Source organism: Lissotriton helveticus, chromosome 9, assembly GCF_964261635.1.
Source record: "Lissotriton helveticus chromosome 9, aLisHel1.1, whole genome shotgun sequence".
Lineage (NCBI taxonomy): Eukaryota > Metazoa > Chordata > Amphibia > Caudata > Salamandridae > Lissotriton > Lissotriton helveticus.
In genome coordinates, this window is record NC_136070.1 from 1,289,304,209 (window position 1) to 1,289,324,649 (window position 20,441).

Genomic DNA, 20,441 nt, shown 5'->3' on the forward strand with positions numbered 1-20,441 from the left:
AACAAAGCTAGAGATGATATCTGTAGAGGTCTCTTAAACCCAAGAGGTCAACAAAGCTAGAGATGATATCCGTGGAGGTCTCTTAGACCCAAGAGCTCTCCCAAGCTAGAGATGACACCAGCAGAGGTCTCTTGAAAAGTAAGAGCTTGTCCAAGCTAGAGATGATGTCCACAAAGATCTCTTAAACATAAGAGGTCACCTAGGCTAGAGGTGACCCAATGGATGTATTCTAAGCTTCCAGATGTCGTCTGCAGAGCCGTCCTAGGCCTAAAGACGCTAACTGCACAGGTCTCCTAATCCCTCAGAATGAAGTTGAAGGACCAGACATCTGCATGACTCTAAGGGGAAACATATGCCATCTTTTCTCAATTTCTCTAATGTTTTTCGGAGAAAAGTATCAATTTTAGAAGAACTAATTGCATGTTGAGTTATTGATTGACGTTTGTTATGATTTGTAAACTTTAACATGTTTGTCACCAATTTATGAACTGTATTTTTCTTTCTGACCTCAACCAACCAAATTCTAGGCACAGAAACAAAATTGTGTTTGCTGAGAAAAATGTTCTGATTTGCTCAGTTTTAATTTTGAAAAGAGCTTGGAGTGGGAAGAACAGGAATAGGGTTGCTGAGAGAGAACAGAAGTGCAAAAGGTGGGAGAACTTCTGGTACCCAAGGGTGCTTCAGGAAGTGTTAAGATAAATGGCTGCCAGACTCCTCTCTCAGGAGGATACTACATTTTAGAGGGAGTGGGAAAGCAAGGAGATGTTTCTCAAAGGCACAACACGAGAGCGAGAGAGAATATGGCTGCCTTTTGGGACACTGGGTGGGAGAAAACATGACAGGAAAATGCTTTATGTCACCAGGCTCAACTTCTGTTTCTTAACAAAGGTGAGTACAAGGCCACTGCCGATGCGTGGGCGTAGTATGGAAATGGAGGGATGATTGGGGAAGCGATGCTCCCTGTATCATTCCTGTGGTCCCTTCCCCTGCAGCACCATACACATCTCTCCCCTTCGCTCCTATTATCCCTTTTCCTGACGTTCTCAACTCACCCCTTTTTAGTAGCCCCTTGAGTATTATTGGAAATAAGTTTTAAAGCGCACTAATTTGGGCACGGTTCACTGACCTGTGCTGCCTGGCTGTTGACAACCAAGACACAGCATTTACAAAGAAAGATGAACGCTCAAAAAAAGGTAAGACAATAAGGGGAATTACCTGTGCCTCTATAAAATTCAGACAGGTTTCAATCCTTGTGTACAGGCCCCCACTACTATCGTGCTTAGAATGACTTTCAGCAGCTGGGCGGTGAATGGCACTAGAAAAGCAGACATGTGGACATTATGCAGGAAACTGTCCATTGTGGTTATTAATGTGCACAAGAAGATTTCTAGGACCATGTAAGAGCCTGAAAAGAAACAAAGGAGTTTGCTTTTGTGTACTGCAGTAATCTCTCTGAAGCATGGAGTCTACCAGCCTCAGGTGTTGGCTAGACCCACAGAAAGTTGCAGGTGTCTGTCCTCAAAGCAGACGCCAATACTTATTTACCTCTGATGTTGGTCGCTGATCTCCCAGTCAGCCTCCCCAATGCAGCCGTATGTTCTCTAGTCCCTGGGAATTGGGACAGCAGGTTTCACATAAAAGATTAACGCGCTGCTCTTTATGGTAAATCAATCTTCTGACGTCAGCAGGGGTGCTTCTACAGCGATGGCAAAGTTCAAGTTCTAGAGTGGGGATATATATACATCAACTCCCACTGAACTAGGAATGAAACAAGGGATTTGCTGACGGTAAGCCTGCATTTATTTGATAATAATTTACTATTTTCTTGATTGGGACCCTCATGAACCCACAGGATCACCGTTTCTAGTTATATGAGCCATTGTGGATCAGGTCAGTAAGGCTGTGTGAACAAATGGCGATTCAACCACTCGCCTGATCGGCCCAATACCCAGATGATCATCCTGCTGTCTATCACTTGTCTCATCACCTTCAGTTTCCCAATGGTATTGATCAGCATGGATCGATAACAGGTCTACTAAATGCGAATGAGCAATAGCAGTAAAGTCCTTTGACTTTGGCTGTACAGCCCTCTGCTGCCGTTCCTATAGGTTTCTCCTATAGTAATGCCACAGACATACACACGCTGTGCCCACCTAGAAGGATGGAAATACAAAACATTTTTCTCATAATTTATTTACCATGCCTTCTTTTGAAGAGCGTATGTCATCACATGGTCTTTTGTTCGACTTCCTTTTAAAATCGAGTAGACACTGACAAGCCACCCTGCTCTGCCACTTCCACCACAACCCTACCTCCTTTCTTCAGGGCAGCATCTCTACAATGGCCCTTGGTCCGAAAGTACAGTAGGAGGAGGTGCATTTGCCAAAGTGATCCATTATTAAAGGCGATGTATTAAGGCAACTAAAGTTATTCTAGAGGTTCCATGACAGAATCCACCTCACCCGCTCACATACTCACTGGCACTCTAATAACACAGCACACCCAGCCCTACGAGCCCTTCGAGAGCCTTAGTGGGGGTTGAGTCGACCATTTAATGACGAATCACCACAGGATCATGAACTGGGGATGTACCAAGCAGTCACTTGAGAAAAGAAAGATCCCCAAAAGAGTAAGAAATAAATGCAGGGGAAGCAGGGACCATGACCAGCTTGAGGACATCAGGCTGGCGTGTGGATACTAAAATGGCAGACGGCAATAAGATCTCATGTGAGCTTAACAGGTAAAGGAACAACTGAAGGGAAGTGTTAGATTACTGCAAGACACAAGGGGTAAACTCCAGAAACAAAGCCAAGACAGACACATTCCAGGATATCCCCATACACGTTCAGGTTACAAAACACAGGCAAATCAACTCAGAAATATCTATTGAACGGTTGTGAACCTGCCAAGGTTCTATTGAGACACGAAAACGACAAACAACCACAAACAAACCAAGAACCTGTTTTAAAAGACGTTGGCTTTAGAGACACAAAGGAAAAGGCCCATGTATGCCTAGATGATGATTGGAAGAGGCCCAATCTGTTAACACAACATAAATGGGATAAAAGATACAAATAGCCCAAGGTAGACTCCAGTGACGCGGTCCCAGGACGCGAAGCTTGCTGGAAGGATAGGTATTCCTGTCTGGAACACGAGTGGACTGTGTCCCATGACTGCAAAGCCCGAACAATCTTCCATCCTTCCTAAAACCGAGCAAAACTCTTAGGAATGGAGTCTCAAACAAATAGAGCTGCTCTGATGGCCACCTACGGAAGGAACTTACAGCTAGATTCATCAAAGTCCCGTTTTGCGAGTCTGTAATAGCAATTCATAAGGAATCGCTACTAAGGACTTGCAGAACAGGATTCATGTAGGAATTGCAAAAAATATTGCGATTCCTACATCTTCACTCCCCATTCATTCCTATGGGCCTAAATGCCCATAGGAATGAATGGGGAGTTATTCCTTATTTGCGAATAGCAATTTGCTAATCGCAAATAAGGATGCGATTTCAAGGGTGCCAGGGGTGTCCAAAGGACACCCTGTAGCACCCCTGAAAAGCAAATGTAGCCAGATGTTGCGCACACACATGTCCAAAGGACATGTGTGTGTGTAACATACCACTCAGAAAAATGCACTAAAGTGCATTTTTCTGAGTTTTCGCTATTTACCACGAAGTCTGACTTCGTGGTAAATAGTGGCCAGAAATAGCGATTTCGCAAATAGAAAATGGTTAATGAATTGCATTTAAGGAATCTCAAATAGAGATTCCTTAAATGCAATTCCTCGCAAATATGGGATTTCGCAAACAGCGATTTTTGCTTTTGGGATGATGAATCCCAAATGCAAAAATTGCACTCGCAAAGGGCCAGATTCTCAGAATCTGGCCCTTTGCGAGCCGTTTTCGGCTTGATGAAGGGATTTTTTTTTTGGGTGTTTCCTGAGTTTTTTTTCTCTCTTAATTAGTTCCACTGCTTATGGAAAATGTATTTCTGCTTTTGAAATACGTTTATTCTTGGTCATATTTTGGATAAAACATTCATCTTAGCTTTGTCGTGCCTCACCTCCCACTTCTTGCTGCACAGTATGAAGGTAATTCACAGACCTTTCAACCAAGTATATTTCCCACTTCAGTGCGGGATCTAAAGTTAAATCTGCCCAACAATGGTAAAAGGAACCTCCTATCAGTGGTTCTTAACCTGAGTACGTGGAACCTTGGGAGTCCACAACGCCTCCTCAGCGGGGCTCCCACTGTTTTTGAAAAAATAAATATTTGAATAATAAAGTCTATATACATGTAAAGCAAAATTGTACATTTTAAAACTCTCTGTACATGAAGATATATGTATTGGTTTCTTTCTTTGGATGATGAAACGTAAGTTGGTATTCTTATCTTACAGCAAATAGAATATAGAATACATGATTTGTATCCAAATGAATCCACTAGTATGAGCCTACAAAAACAGCATTTATTAGGAGTAAAAGTGTTATATGCTAGATTCTAGCATATTTCATAGTCTTGTAGAAATAAAACTACATTTTGAAAAGCTTCCACCTTCACATAAAAATTAAAAAATGCATATTTTTATTTGTGAATGAAATAAAATATTTCAGAATTTGCCTGTTTGTTTCATGCTTAATTCTTTTATGTACTTTTGTGTGTTATGTGTTTAAAATTGTATAAAGCACTTGGGGGATTTAGATGACTTTCCCCCGCAATCAATAGTGATCCAGTGGTGGCAGTGCTTAATTTGAGCCCCTGATTTCCAGTTCTTGGTACAGCACTTAATTATCAGTACCGGAGCTCTTGACAGTCTGCCATAAGGTGGCGCTGTCTCTCTAATGTAGAGATGACCACAACAGCAGTTAATGATTAAGGTTGCCTTCAAATTGGAAGTAAAAAGATTCCTTATGAACAAGTTATTACCTTAATAGGCTGATGGAACATCTGCTCTAATGCGTTGGACTTACACCTTTAAGCCCTGCGGTGGATGCTATTTCTTTTTCCTTTTTTTCCTCTCTCGAGATGCACTTGCTCCCCCCATCTCGCTATATACCACTTATTTTCTTATTATTTTGCTGATCCCTTGTACCTGTACCCGTTCTTGTCCTGTGAGTTCTATTTAGATATGTGCTTCTGTCTGTATTCCTATTTGACACATGTACTGCAACTGTTACCTTAATTTCCCCACGATTGTAAAGTGCTCTGATATCCCTCGGGATCATGTTCGCGCTATATAAAACTTTATAAATAAATAGCTGTAAGGACCTTTGATGCGACTGAAGGCCAAACACACAGATGTTAGCATGGACCAAGCTAAGTCCTCCTAAGATGGAAGGTTTTTAAACTATTGAGCTCAACGGGGGAATAAGCCCACAAAACGCTTCAGAGCAGACACAACCTGCAATATACCTATGGGTCCAGTCCTGCCACATCCGGACATTAGAGTCTTCGGCACAGGTCAGCCGGATCATGACCTTCAAGTCATCCTTGCAGTTCAGGCCCACCCCGGCACAACAGCCACTGGTCCAGTTCAGTCGCATCCACCGTGGGGTCCATCGGCCCAGTTCAACCACCATCCAGACATTGCCAACATAAGCCCAGTTCAGAGGGAGCGCGGCATTACAGATGAAGAACAACCACAACCCAGCAGCATTACCACTGAGGATCCAGATCAGGCGCATCCGGCATTACAGAAGCAAATCTAGTTCACACAGCGAGGGGCTAAGAAGGGGTGGGGTGCTGTCAGTGAGGGGGGGTGGGGTGCTGTCAGTGAAGGGGGTGCCGTCAGTGGGGGGGTGCAGGGGGTGGTGCGGGGTCAGTGAGGGGGTGGTGCGGGGTCAGTGAGGGGGTGCAGGGGGTGGTGTGCTGTCAGTGAGGGGGGTGCTGTCAGTGAGGGGGTGCAGGGGGTGGGGTGCTGTCAGTGAGGGGGGTGCTGTCAGTGAGGGGGTGCAGGGGGTGGGGTGCTGTCAGTGAGGGGGTGCAGGGGGTGGGGTGCTGTCAGTAAGGGGGTGCAGGGGGTGGGGTGCTGTCAGTGAGGGGGTGCAGGGGGTGGGGTGCAGTCAGTGGGGGGGTGCAGGGGGTGGGGTGCTGTCAGTGAGGGGGGGTGGGGTGCTGTCAGTGAGGGGGGTGCTGTCAGTGGGGGGGTGCAGGGGGTGGGGTGCTGTCAGTGAGGGGGGTGCTGTCAGTGAGGGGGTGCAGGGGGTGGGGTGCTGTCAGTGGGGGGGTGCAGGGGGTGGGGTGCTGTCAGTGAGGGGGGTGCTGTCAGTGAGGGGGTGCAGGGGGTGGGGTGCTGTCAGTAAGGGGGTGGGGTGCTGTCAGTAAGGGGGTGCAGGGGGTGGGGTGCTGTCAGTGAGGGGGTGGGGTGCAGATGGCATAGGGGTGCGGAGGGGGGGGCTTCCCTTCCTCCTGGGACAGCCCCCCTCCACCCAGGGACCCCCAGACCCTGCCCTCTGCACCATATCGGCTCCATGGTTCCTTCCTTCCTTCCGGACCCCCCCCCCCCCCGTACCTTCTTGCCGTCCCGCCGGTGCCCCCCAGGACCCCCCTCCCCTCCGCTCCGCTCCCCCCAGTGCCCCCCCCAGGGCCCCCCCTCGTACCTTCTTGCCGTCCCGCCGGTGCCTCGCCAGCGTCACCTCCCCGTAGCTGCCTTTGCCCACGGGCCGCAGGAGGCTGTACTGCTCCAGCCGGCTCCCCGCCTCCCGCTCCATGCTCGCCGGCCCCCGAACTACTTCAGCCCGCGGCGTGGCGGGGACGGAGCAGGCCCAGGCGGCAGCTTCCGGGAGCCATGGCAACGGGGGCGGGGCCGGAAGTACGACTTACACCTGGCGGCGGAAGTCGGGAACCGCAGCCTAGGACAGGCCTATGATTGACATGACGGCGGCTCCCAGGAGCCATGGCAACGGGGGCGGGGCCGGAAGTACTACTTACACCTGGCGGCGGAAGTCGGGCAGCAGGCTAGGTCTTCTCCATGATTGACATGACGGCGGCTCCCAGGAGCCATAGTAACGGAGGCGGGTGCGGAAGTAGCAGTGACACTTTGTTCTTTACAAAGCAAGCATTGGCAAAGCCAATAGGGCTGTCTTGGCAGCTCCTTCCCTCCTGAGACCTCTGACTCACAACTGCCAAGGTTTTAGATTCAATGAGTGACCGGGTCATCATTTCAGTGCAAATATGAGTGACATTTCAACGGCTACGAGTGACACTTTCTGGCGAGCAAAACCGAGGAACGAAGCTGAGGAAACATAAATATCTGACATTATAAGGCGGTGAGAATCACACCGTGTGAGCTGCACAAGACCCTTCGTGAAAGGGGCCTCCAGCGAATGATGTCTCTTACGCCGACGACACCCAGCTGATCCTCTCCCTCACCAGAGACCCCGACACCGCCAGAACCTGCCTACACGAAGGGATGACAGACGTAGCCGAGTGGATGAAGGACAGCCGCCTGAAGCTGAACTCGGACAAGACGGAAGTCCTCATCCTGGGATCTTCGCCCTCCGCCTGGGACGACTCCTGGTGGCCCCCTGCCCTGGGCACCGCACCCAAGCCAACCGACCACGCACGCAACCTGGGCTTCATCCTGGACCCCTCCCTCTCGATGACCAGACAAGTCAACGCCGTCTCCTCATCGTGCTTCAACACCCTGCGTATGCTTCGCAAGATCTTCCGCTGGATCCCGACCGAGACCAGGAAGACGATCACCCAGGCACTCGTCACCAGCCGACTGGACTACGGCAACTCCCTCTACACCGGAACCACAGCCAAGCTACAGAAAAGACTCCAGCGCATCCAGAACGCCTCCGCCCGACTCATCCTGGACATCCCCCATCGCAACCACATCTCCGGACACCTGAGAGACCTGCACTGGCTCCCGGTCAACAAGAGAATCACCTTCCGTCTCCTCACCCACGCACACAAAGCCCTGCACAACCAAGGCCCAGGATACCTCAACAGCCGCCTCAAATTCTACACTCCCACACGCCAGCTTCGATCGACCAGCCACGCCCTCGCCGCCGTCCCCCGAATCTGAAGAGCCACCACAGGAGGAAGGTCCTTCTCCTACCTGGCCGCCAAGACTTGGAACTCCCTCCCGACCCGCCTCCGCCTGACCCAAGACCACCTCGCCTTCAGGAAGCAGCTCAACACCTGGCTGTTCGAGCAGTAGCGGACCCCCCTCCCCAAGCGCCTTGAGACCCTCCGGGTGAGTAGTGCGCTATATAAATGCTTTGATTGATTGATTGATTGATGTCACGAAGGCATCAACATCCGAGTACACGTCATCAAAGAAAGAGCATACTGGGATGCTGACTGGGGATGCCAGTGAGGAGTGCAGGAGAGAGAGGCCTGAAGCCCCTTCAAGACAGAAACAGAACGACCTCAGCCAGGCAGCAGCTCAACGAAAGCCATTGATGATAATATGATAAAATAAATGGAAGAGAATCCCACTATGATGAAATTAATAAAAGATTATTTCACGGTTCGAAGAAGGCGGCTCCATCCTCAGCTCATTTATCTCGTTTTTTTTTTGTTGTCCTACCCGTCACACCCTCAGTCAGCCGGTCGGGCCGGTCTGCCACACCTGCCGGCCTCGCCCTTCAACCAAGCCGTCTCGCCTGGCTTACTAGCCCAGGGGGGTACTAGGCATGGCTTATCCTTTCAGCCAACCCCGGTCTGTCCTGCTACTACCTCCAACCAGCCCAGCTGAAAGCGGGGAACCAATCCGCAGACAGCCATTAGCTGGTTGGCCTTGTGCTGGTCGGACCTAGGAGGGTTCGCCTGGACAGGGGGGCGACTTAGCCTTGCAGCCATGCCGTTCTGCCCTGCCGTTCCGCCAAGGTCATCAGCCCGTTCTCCAGCCAAAGCCGGTCTGCACAGCAGCCCAGTCCGGCCTGCAGACCTACGAAAAAAATCACCATTCAGCCGGCCTGCCAGTCAGCCCCCCCTTTGGAAGGGCCACCCAACAGTCCAGCGTGCCAGGCTACTAAAAACGTTATGACATCGCTGTCATATGCGTTATGACATTTCTGTCATATTTCGTTACGGTACCATAGTTAGGGCAGAGCTGGCGTCATAGATTGAAAACAGGAATGAAACACTGGCTTCCATCAGGCCTCTCTCTGTAGTATCCTGGCTTGTTATGGTTCATGCTATACACATAAGATGACGGACGGAATGTTGCACAATGGCAAAATATTCACCCCCAGTCACAGATCTGGGTTTAATCCATCGTTATTTTGCTCACCAAGCCACCCCAGTTCAGACATGGCCATATGCAAATCAGTCTTGGCCCTGTGCCTTCTGGTCCAGCCCGAACGGCCAAGCCATGTCTTCCCTGGACCGGAATCAAGCATCCTAGGACCGGTTTCTGGCTATCAGCCGTCTTCAGCCAGGATAGCTTGACTCCAGTGGCGTAGTGAGCACAGGACCCACGTCTTGGCATTATGGTTCATGCTATGCCAACGGAATGCTGCCTGAATGATGCAAGATGGAATATTGCGAGTGGGAATTTACAGTTGGAGAAGGGCTGAGCGCCTGGCTGGCTGCTCCTGGTGGGGCTGAATACTACTGTACTACTTATCTGTAACCAACTTGAATAAATCTTCATGAAATATCACAAACAGCCTAGACTTGATTACTACACTCTCCTTCCTCTCTCTCAATTTTGACATCTGGTCGTTTAGGATCACACGTCCGTTTTCTCTCTCCTTTTTCTTGCCTCAGCCTATTTCCTTTCACCACCTTCTTTCCTTTCTTCCTCCCTCTTCTCTTCTCCCTCCTTCCTCTTTCCATACCTTTCTTTCCCTCCACTCTCTTTACTATCCCAGTGTCTCCCTTCCTCCATCTCTCTGCAACTTATGTAGCAGAGTTATAACTTCAGCTGACACAAAACTCGAGGGTCTGGCTCACTTTTGACTCGTTTTTCAAAAATTAATTACATTTTTCTTCCCTGAACCTCCCAGCCCAGTGCATTCCAGTGGCAATGTCACCCCAGCCCTCATTTCAATGGCGGAAGATGCTTGTCACAAACATGACCCCTAAAGTACACCGAGGCAAGAGACATTCTTTACAACAGCTTTTATGTGCCGTTGAAAAAATGCTTCCCGTTTGCCGAAATGCAAAGAGGCAAGGCATCAGCAGGTAGATTCAAATCCACTATTCAGGCAGCTAAGTCTTGTTACAGTGGCCTTAAGGGGCACAAGACCGAAGAGTTACCTGCAAGCCTTTACGGAGATCAGGTCAGTGCAAAGAGTGTTCAGCGGGTCCTGGAGAACAGAGTCCCGCGCTTCCTTTCCAGCCAGTGAGTTTCTCTCTCAACAGTTTAATTCGCGGCGGCGGCCGGGGGTCGAATTTACAGCACAGCTGCCCTGCTCCTCGCACTGATACAGGTGAGCCACATGGTGAGGAAGGAGGCTGCGGCCGGCGGTGTGAGCAGGCAGCGCTGCCAGGCCCGCCATGATGATTGGCTGCAGCTCCTGACTCCCACAAATGTATTCCTGCCGCAGGACGTGAGGTCAAGTCGTCCCATGCGGTTCATGCTACATTGTAACATTAAGCTCTGAAGCCTCTCAGCAGAAGGAGCCCCAAGCCTGCCAGCAGGGTGCGCACGTTTGCAATGCTGCTCAGCATTTTTATTTAGGCAGCGCTATAAACTATCTTGACAGCTGAGGCGCTATGCATAATGCGTGACTTCGCATTTCAGTGCGGTGATGCGGATCACCCCACTGAAATGCGTTAGTATCACGCCTGATGCGTGATACTTGACAGGACTGCTGACTCTGTCTTTGAACCCCTGTACTCAGAGGTGCAGAAACATAAAGTGAACTCTAGTGTAACTCCCATTGAGCTTTGAACAGCTGTACCTTCAAAACAGATCTTAAAACCCTCCTCCTCCAAAGACACTTCCTGGAATAACTCACCCATTTCTTGACCATGATGACCATATGGCACTCAGATGAGGTCAACTTTGTAAATATGTATTTTACTCCTGTTTCAACCTAATACTGACACCTTTTATATTATTTTTTTACAATATATGTAACCTGAAAGCGTTGAAACTGAACATATGTCACTTGTTAGCGTGATCAGCCTATCTTCTGTACTGGCTGAAACTGTATATATGTAACTTGTTAGCGTGTTTAGTCTCTCTTATGTACCTTTTGTAATTCACCTGATTCTTTTGTAAAGCGCTTTGACATCTTTGGGTAAAGTTTGCGCTATATAAAACTGCATTAAATAAAATAAATGGGGGTCTTGCTGCACTGGGCTTGTGAAGGAAACGAAATACAGGAGAGGAAGAGGGATGGGGTGGGTAGAGGGGAAAGACCATAAGTGGAAACAAGGGGAAAACAACAGAAGGAAGAACAGGAACAGGACACCACAGTCCTTGTATCGGTATACAAAGATGGGGTGGGGTGGGGGAGATATTTAATAGACCTTAGATTTGTTTATTTAGAATGTTTTATAAAGTGCGAACATGACCCGTGGGTATCAGATAGAGATCTGAACGTGAGAGAGGCTTATAGACAGTTGTGAAAGAGAGTGCAATAGCTGACATAGCTAACCCTCCAAATTTCAACTCTGCTCTGTGCTAAGACCTGTATGTTAAAACAGTGCACCCCAGCCACCATTTTGTGTTCACAAGCCAGTGAAACCAGCCCCCCTGCCCCCCCCCCCCAGCAACAGGGATATTCTACATCCGAGGGTGCTTCTGTGAGCTGTTTAAACTGTGTTTACTAGGGACTGTGCACTTCGTTTTTGGCCAGGGGAGGGTGTAAAGTTTTATTCAAACAGTATTGTTAGATTTCAAGTTAGTGAGGCCTTTACCTGCTGAAGTCCAAAGTGTGGATTGAGCCTGTGTGTCTCCTAGAAGATTCTGAACAGGAGAAGCATAGCTGCCAAAGTTTCAGATAGCTATGTGTGACATTTAAATAATTTCAGTGCAATTATGAGTGACATTTAAACTACTATGAGTGACACTATCTTGCGAGCAAAAATCAAGCAATGTAGATGAGGGAAACATATAATTATCAGAATTTACACCCATTTGAGAAACAAGAAACTCCAAGAAAATGTTAAAACTGCTGCAAAGCACCAGAAATGGTCTCTCTGTCCACGTGGGATCCGGCCCAACCGGAAGGATATGCGAAGGCCCAACATGAACATGTTACACACGGAGGCATCTGAGCTGCCTAAGAGTCACACACTCTCAGCTGACTAGCAGAAGACAGGCTGTCAAACACCATTTTGCATTATCCTCACAGGCTGAGGCCGGCGCAATAGATTCTCATACAACATAGCAGACAATATAGGACTGTCAGAAACATGTTTTAAATTACCCCCAGAGGTTTTCAGAAATTATAAATAATAATAATGGATCTATATATTTATCACTTTCTTCTAATTTAGCATTTCCAATGCACTACAATATTTCTCAGCCTATACATCTATCAATATATCCTCTACATTCACTCTCATTTATCCCAAACCCCATACCACTACTATGATCCCCAAAATAACCCTTTTTTGACTCTCTCCTGCTCTACCCCTCCTTGTATCATCTGACACCTCTTTCTACTATACCTATCCCCCAAAACAAACCTTTCTAAACAATTCTCTCTGACCCCTCCCCTCCAAAACTCCTTTTTACTTATCCAAAAGCCTCCTCCTACTGCTAAGACCTAAAAACAAAACAAAAAAAAATCCTTCACTCTTTTATCCCTCCACTATCCTTTTCAATCAAAATTAACAGACTAACATGTTCACTTCTCAAATTCCATATTCAACTATACTAATTCACCACTAATCCTTTATGGGTTCTGGAGTGGCGTGCTTCTACACCCCATCAGGGGGTAACTAGTGCTATATGAATGCAAACCTTTCTTCCCCTTTTATCCTGCTATCCTTCTCACTCCAAATAGCTGACTAATATCCACCACTGAGATTACTTTCATATTTCACCATATTAATTCACCACTAATCCTTTATAGGCTTCCTGAATAGCGTGCGTCAACAAGCGCTATATAAATACAAACCTTTGTCCTCCTCTATCCTTCTGCTATCATTCCAAATCCAAATAACTGACTAACCTATCCACCACTTAAAATGTACTTGCATGTTTCACTCTACTAATTCAACACTAATCCTCTATGGGTCCCGGAGTAGTGTGCTACTCGCAGAAAAAGCACTTTGACGCCTCGTCAGGGGTAGTAAGAGCTAATGCAATACAATACAGACACAGCCAGGTGACAAAGAGACATCCAAGAGGCAGACAGAGCAGAAGACCAATGAAAAGGGATTCCAGTATGGGAGACGTGATACAGACAGACATAGATGAGATAGTTTAAGTTGATGTTTTTAATTTGATTTCGTTCACCACTGAGCACAACACATTTTAAAAATACATTTGTTATAAAACATTAATACGATAATCATTCAGTACAATTTTTAAAAAGTTTTAGAAATGTAAACAAATTATGACACACAAATTCATCAGGCGGCGATTTAAGAAGCAAAATAAGGTCTTGAACCCGGACGCATGACGGTACAACGCATACATTTACATCGCGGTACATTACACTGCGGTTTTTACAATGCAAGTCGTTACAACAACTTGCGTTGGATGGCGCTGGACTTAGGAGTAGTATAATTTACTATTCCAACTCCAGTCTACGTACAGTAGGGTAGGTGTTGGATAGTAAATTATACTAGTCCTTGTCCTAGAGCGCCATCCAGCGCAAGTCGTTGTAATGACTTGCGTTGTAAAAACCGCGATGTAATGGCATCACGATGTAATCCCCGCATTGTAAATGGTGTTTCCCTTGAACCGAAGTAATATTGCATCTGGTTCGACTTGGTTTTAAGTACCAGTGTCTGGCCTCGACTAATGTCAGATTGGACATAGAAACAGAACATACTGTAGATCTTGCACTCCTCTGTTACAAAGATCACAAATACTAGTGGCCTTTTCAATGTGGTTCCACCTGGAAGTAAATGTTTTTAGGCGAAGAATCCCAACCCGTAATAAAATAATGCATCGCCGGACTTCGTGCCCTAAGGTGAAGCAAATATACTGTTGCAGATTTTTGTATTCTATTAACTCTGCATAATGTTCATAATGATGCAATTGAGAACAATGTTTGATTTGGTGTCGAGGTCGAAACTTATCCTCGGCGTGAAGTGTTTTAAAAAGAGCCTTAAATGTGCAGGAGTCCAGGATTTCAATAATGTAGTTTCATAATTTAATAGCTGTAATTCAATTTGACGAAAAGTATAATGCGATGATTCGATCTCGAAAGTCTCCATTTTTAATAAAAATCTTAAAGTTCCTTGTTCTGCATGTATAAGATTATAAGCCCATCTTATGATGTTAGATGGGATAGCGATAAGACTATTGTGAGAAAAGTGATAAAGAGTCAGCTGGTGATAGACAACTGAGAGTCAGGGAGAGGTAGGTGAGACTTGTTAGAAAGATGGCACTCAGAGAGACAGGTAGAGACAGCTGAGAGCAGTGCTTAATTTGTCTTGTCAACACTGGCACTTATGACATTTGGCCACATGGTGGCGCTGTTCGTCTAGTTTAGCCATAACCCAACAACAGTAGTTTATTCATTCAATATACATTAGAACTGACTAATACCTGCCACCCAAGCCACTTCTATAGCTTTGGGGGTCTGTAATGGTCTGAACTGTCACACTTGTAGGAGTGTGATGGTTAGTATTTGTGTTGGTAGTGTCACTGGCAGCTCTGGCAGGGGCAATGTGTGGTGCAAGCTGCAAAGGTCTCCTGACAAGGGCTCTGGCACTTATTATTGTTTTTTTTTTACAAATTAAGCACTGGGCCTCCGCCTGAGCGAGACTGGGAGCCAGGTGGAAGAGGTGAGATGCTAGTGAAAAACAGTTTCTTCAGATGGAATGAGAGGCAGAGAATGGGGGAGACTCTGTTAAGAGACCAGCTACGGACAATGACGAGAGAGGCAGCTCAGAGAGAAGGGAAGACAGATGTAAGAGAGAGAACAGGTCAACAAATAGCCAGGTTAAGACAGCCGTGAAAGGTGGGGAGGTGGACAGGTGAGGATGTGACAGCGAAAGAAGGGAGACAATTCAGAGAGTGGTGATAGAGTGACAGAGCTGAATGGGAACGTTTGGTTATACAGCTTAGAGAGAAAGTTGTGATAAGAATGCAGAGACAGGTCATAAAAAACAGCTGAGGTAGAGGCGGGGAGAAGGAAAGGTGAGAAGGAAAGGTGATAGATGATCGATATGGAAGTGATATTGAGACAGAGATAGATGAGAAAGAGACAAGGGAATTAAAGAGGTGTGAAACACGTGAAAGGTGAAAAAGAGACAGAACAGGTGAGAGAGAAAGGCGAAGATATGTGAGATATCAAAAGAAGATCAGAGAGAAAGACAGCTGAGATAGAGAAGGTGAAAAAGACACAGCAACAGGTGAGAATGGCAGATGAGAGAGTAATAATAAAAAAACTACAGCGGAGACACAGGCAGCTAAAGGGAGGGTGACAACAAGTCAAAGGTGATTCCAGTTTGTAATGTCACTGGGGTAAAAGTACATGTGATGTCACTTCTGCTACCGTTGGCATTTTGGTGAATTGATATCTTCTGGGAAGGCAACTGCAAGTTCAGGATCTCAGCTAGACTTTACCCTCCCAAGCGAATAACTCCTGGGGTTGGTGGTATCCTAGAATTCAGAACATGTGACTGGTTTGGGAAAATATTGGAAAGAAAATGTGTGGAAACATGTGTGTCAAGAGAAAATCTGTGCTTATTGGCGAAGAGAGCTTGACATCACAGCACTCTAACCCTGGCATCCTACTTCCACAACAAGATCGCGGACATACACAACAGCTTCAGCACTCAACCGATGCACGCCACGACCGAACCACCGCCCCCCACCACCACCCTCCGCGCCTGGACCCCGATCAGCACCGAAGACACCGTCCGCACGATGAACTCCATCCACTCCGGATCTCCGACCGACCCCTGCCCTCAACACGTCTTCAACAAGGCCGATGCTGTCATCGCACCCCACCTGCGGGACATCATCAACACCTCCTTCGACACCGCTACCTTCCCGGAAAGCTGGAAGCACGCCGAAATCAGTGCTCTACTAAAGAAGCCATCAGCCGACCCCACCGACCTCAAGAACTACCGACCCATCTCGCTGCTCCCGTTCCCTGCAAAAGTCATCGAGAAGACCGTCAACAAGCAGCTGGCCGCCTTCTCGAGACGAACGGATCCCTCGACCCCTCGCAGTCTGGCTTCCGAGCCAACCAGAGCACCGAGACCTCCCTGATCGCAGCCACCGATGACATCCGAGCACTGCTTGACAACGGAGAAACAGCAGCCCTCATCCTCCTAGACCTCTCTGCGGCCTTCAACACTGTCTGCCACCGTACACTAGTGCAGCGACTCAGCAACGTCGGAATCCAGGAGAATGCACTGGAGTGGATCATCTCCTTCCTCGCCGGAAGGACACAGAGAGTTCGCCTCCCCCCGTTCAGATCTGAAGCTACCGAAGTCATCTGCGGCGTTCCTCAAGGCTCCTCGCTCAGTCCAACCCTCTTTAACGTCTACATGAGCCCCCTCACAGACATCGCAAGCCAGCACAACCTCAACATCATCTCCTACGCCGAAGACACCCAGCTGATCCTCTCCCTCACCAACGACCCCGCCACCGCCAGAGCCAACCTTCATGAAGGGATGAAAGAGGTAGCCGAATGGATGAAGAACAGTCGCCTGAAACTGAACTCAGACAAGACGGAAGTCCTCATCCTGGGATCCTCACCCTCCGCCTGGGACGACTCCTGGTGGCCCCCCGCCCTAGGCAGCACACCCAAACCAACAGACCACGCACGCAACCTAGGCTTCATCCTGGACTCCTCCCTCTCCATGACCAGACAAGTCAACGCCGTCTCCTCGTCATGCTTCAACATCCTGCGCATGCTACGTAAGATCTTCCGGTGGATCCCCACCGAGACCAGGAAAACGGTCACCCAGGCCCTCGTCACCAGCCGTCTGGACTACGGCAACTCCCTCTACGCAGGAACCCCCGCTAAACTCCAGAAAAGACTCCAACGGATCCAGAACGCCTCAGCACGACTCATCCTGGACATCCCCCGTCGCAGCCACATCTCCGAACACCTGAGAGACCTGCACTGGCTCCCGGTCAACAAGAGAATCACCTTCCGTCTCCTCACCCACGCTCACAAAGCCCTACACAACCAAGGACCAGGATACCTCAACAGACGCCTCATCTTCTACGCTCCCAAACGCCAGCTTCGATCGACCGGCCACGCCCTCGCCGCCGTCCCCCGCATCCGAAGACCCACCACAGGGGGACGGTCCTTCTCCTACCTCGCCGCCAAGACATGGAACTCCCTCCCGACCCACCTCCGCCTGACCCAGGACCACCTCGCCTTCAGGAAGCAGCTCAAGACCTGGCTGTTCGAGCAGTAGCGGCTCCCCCTCCCCGAGCGCCTTGAGACCCTCTGGGTGAGTAGTGCGCTATATAAATGCTGATTGATTGGTTGATTGATTGATTGAGAGGACCTAGCAGTTTGTTCCACCCCCTTCAGTTTCTCTAACGGGTCTCTATCTTCATCCTCAGGAGTCATCTACCTAAGCACGGTTCTCTCAACTTATCTAACACCAGGGTGTCAAAGTCTACACCATCCAACCTTGTATCTGACATGTCACTGGAGTCAATGTTCTCTTGTTGAAAGTTAAAACTGACTTCGCAGGATCTCACACCTCTTGCCACCAATCGCCTGACCCGAAAGGCCTCAGGATGATGAGACAAGCAGGAGCTACTAGGCCTCAGCTGTGGGGGCTGGTGTTGTTTGCCTCTGATGTTCTGAGGTTTCTTCTACTGTAGCTCTGCAAACTGGGCCAACTATAACTCTGGCAGCACTTGATTTTTAGCAGTAGTGTTGGTGAGTAGTCACAGGCTTCTCGGGGAGATAGTGTGGTCGTGTTTCAAGCGTGTTTCAAGTAAAGAGCCTGAAACCTTCAAAGATGGCCGCCAAGTAAAGAGCCTTAAACCTTTAAAGATGGCCACCAAGTAAAGAGCCTGAAACCTTCAAAGATGGCCGCCAAGTAAAGAGCCTGAAACCTTCAAAGATGGCCGCCAAGTAAAGAGCCTGAAACCTTCAAAGATGGCTGCCAAGTAAAGAGCCTGAAACCTTCAAAGATGGCCACCAAGTAAAGAGCCTGAAACGTAAGGAGCCTGAAACCTTCAAAGATGGCCGACAAGTAACCTCTTCCATGCTCATGATGGCCCCCGGCCGTCATGAGTCACGGTGGGCGTGTGCTGATTACGGCCAGGAGCCATCAGACCACGCCCGCGATTGGAATGTTCAGCACTGCGGCGGAATTTGTGCCGCAGTGATGAGGGTAAAAAGCCTGAAACCTTCAAAGATGGCCGCCAAGTAAACAGCCTGAAACCTTCAAAGATGGCCGCCAAGTAAAGAGCCTGAACGTAAGGAGCCTGAAACCTTCAAAGATGGCCACCAAGTAACCTCTTCCATGCTCATGACAGCTCCCGGCCGTCATAAGTCACGGTGGGCGTGTGCTGATGACGGCCGGGAGCCGTCATGACCACGCCCGCGACGGAATGCTCAGCACTGCAGCGGAATTTGCGTCGCAGTGATGAGGGTAAAGAGCCTGAAACCTTGAAAGATGGCCGCCAAGTAAAGAGCCTGAAACCTTCAAAGATGGCCGCCAAGTAAAGAGCCTGAAACCTTCAAAGATGGCCACCAAGTAAAGAGCCTGAAACCTTCAAAGATGGCCGCCAAGTAAAGAGCCTGAAACCTTCAAAGAGGGCCGCCAAGTAAAGAGCCTGAAACCTTCAAAGATGGCCGCCAAGTAAAGAGCCTGAAACCTTCAAAGATGGCCACCAAGTAAAGAGCCTGAAACCTTCAAAGATGGCCACCAAGTAAAGAGCCTGAAACCTTCAAAGATGGCCTTGCAGCACATGTATTCCCTTTGGTTGGACCAGCCTGTGTTGGTCACAAGAACACGTTCTGAGGCAAGAAATTTAAAATATTCTCTTTAAAAAAAATCAATGTTCTTCTTCCAGGAGAGAAGGCAGGTGAATGCAACGCGTACAACATGATACATCAATGGAACGGCCCAGCGTCTCTTTGCCGTTAATTAATTCAGTGACATAGCAAAAGAAGTGAGAATGAACTTCACACATCATACAAACTTTGCACAAGCAGTGACGTATGCCAGAAGATGAATATGGGACATGTTGGAGAGGAGGAGGGTTTTTGAAGGATGGTCGTGCGAGAGGAGGGTGCTGAGCTGAGAGGGTGAGATTGTCAAGACTGATGGCTGAAGCAGGAACTGGTCCCCTTCTTTAATGATGGCGTCTGCGCTGTGTCCCCTTGGAGCCGGCGCACAGACTTGTGAGACCGTGCCGTCTGAACCTGGGACTGATGGCCCAGTGTCATGGTCCTCCCTGGACCAGGACCCTAGGCCTGAAACTGCGGCCAGGTCCTGATGAGGTTGTAGAAGCTGTTGCCGGGGCAGGTTGTGGGGTTCACGTTACGATGCCCCTTCAGGACGTAGTTGGACCGGATTAGGCCCCTGGAGACTCCGCAGTCGATGAGGCTCTTCACGGCTCCCTGGGCAGCCAGGCTTGGGGTTCTTCCTAAGAAGCAAACACAAAGAACATTTGTACCTCTAGCAGCAATCAGTATTTTAAGAAATGTTTTATTGATTATTACGAGAAAGTAGTCATCATGTTCTCCAATTGAAGACTAACGGGGACATACAATACTTATGATGAGCAGCGCTGTTAAGAGGAAGGCCTAGATGTAGTAAAAACGTAACACAATGCAATCAGCAAGACAACTTGCTGCACCGCGGCAGGGAGCGAGGAGGAATGAGCCGTATTTGCTAAGATGCAGGCGGGGACGTTTTGTGCAGGAAGGGACACCGTCCTACACAAAGAGAATCCCCAGAGGCATTTTTCTCTTACCCCACACCCCAGATGATTTTAAATGGTGCATTATTGAGAAAATCAGACTTCCAGAAAACAAAGGCGGTGGTAGAGCCCGTAAGAAACGTGAAGTTTTGTGGATTTTTTCGCTTGGAACCTTCAAAAAGGGACTGAATTCTGACATCCCTTGGGAAAATGCCATCACCTGATTCAGTTATATCATGGTAATATAATATTTCTGCCACAATCACTAATCTACAATTTTTTAGAAAAAATCTTTGTGTTACATATTGCTTGTAACAGTAATCATTTACAATTAGCCCCAGTATGTGGCGACCCTCTAACTAGATCCCGCATAAATAGACATCAATTGTCCCGTAGTTACTGTTTAATTTCACCTCTACCGAGATTATTAACTTTCTATAATACAGTAAGTCCGACGTGAACTCCTCGGGTCCGTTTTGAATTATGATTGGA

General features: G+C 48.2%; 2 protein-coding genes across 3 annotated transcripts in view; both read right to left on the reverse strand.

Moving 5' to 3' along the window:
- Positions 1–6,809, reverse strand: part of NEK4 (NIMA related kinase 4) — a 178,249-nt gene extending 171,440 nt beyond the window's left edge. The window contains exon 1 of one of the 2 annotated variants that reach the window (XM_078661914.1): positions 6,601–6,809. In XM_078661914.1, coding sequence (XP_078518040.1) covers positions 6,601–6,711 — 111 coding nt within the window. In that variant the 5' untranslated portion in view covers positions 6,712–6,809. Of the gene's footprint in view, positions 1–6,512; positions 6,530–6,600 lie in introns of those variants that run through there. The other variant, XM_078661915.1, reaches the window with a different exon arrangement.
- Positions 6,810–19,494: 12,685 nt separating this feature from the next.
- Positions 19,495–20,441, reverse strand: part of LOC144783423 (peptidoglycan recognition protein 3-like) — a 173,171-nt gene continuing 172,224 nt past the window's right edge. The window contains exon 10 of the mRNA XM_078662409.1: positions 19,495–19,673. Coding sequence (XP_078518535.1) covers positions 19,495–19,673 — 179 coding nt within the window. The remainder of the gene's footprint in view (positions 19,674–20,441) is intronic.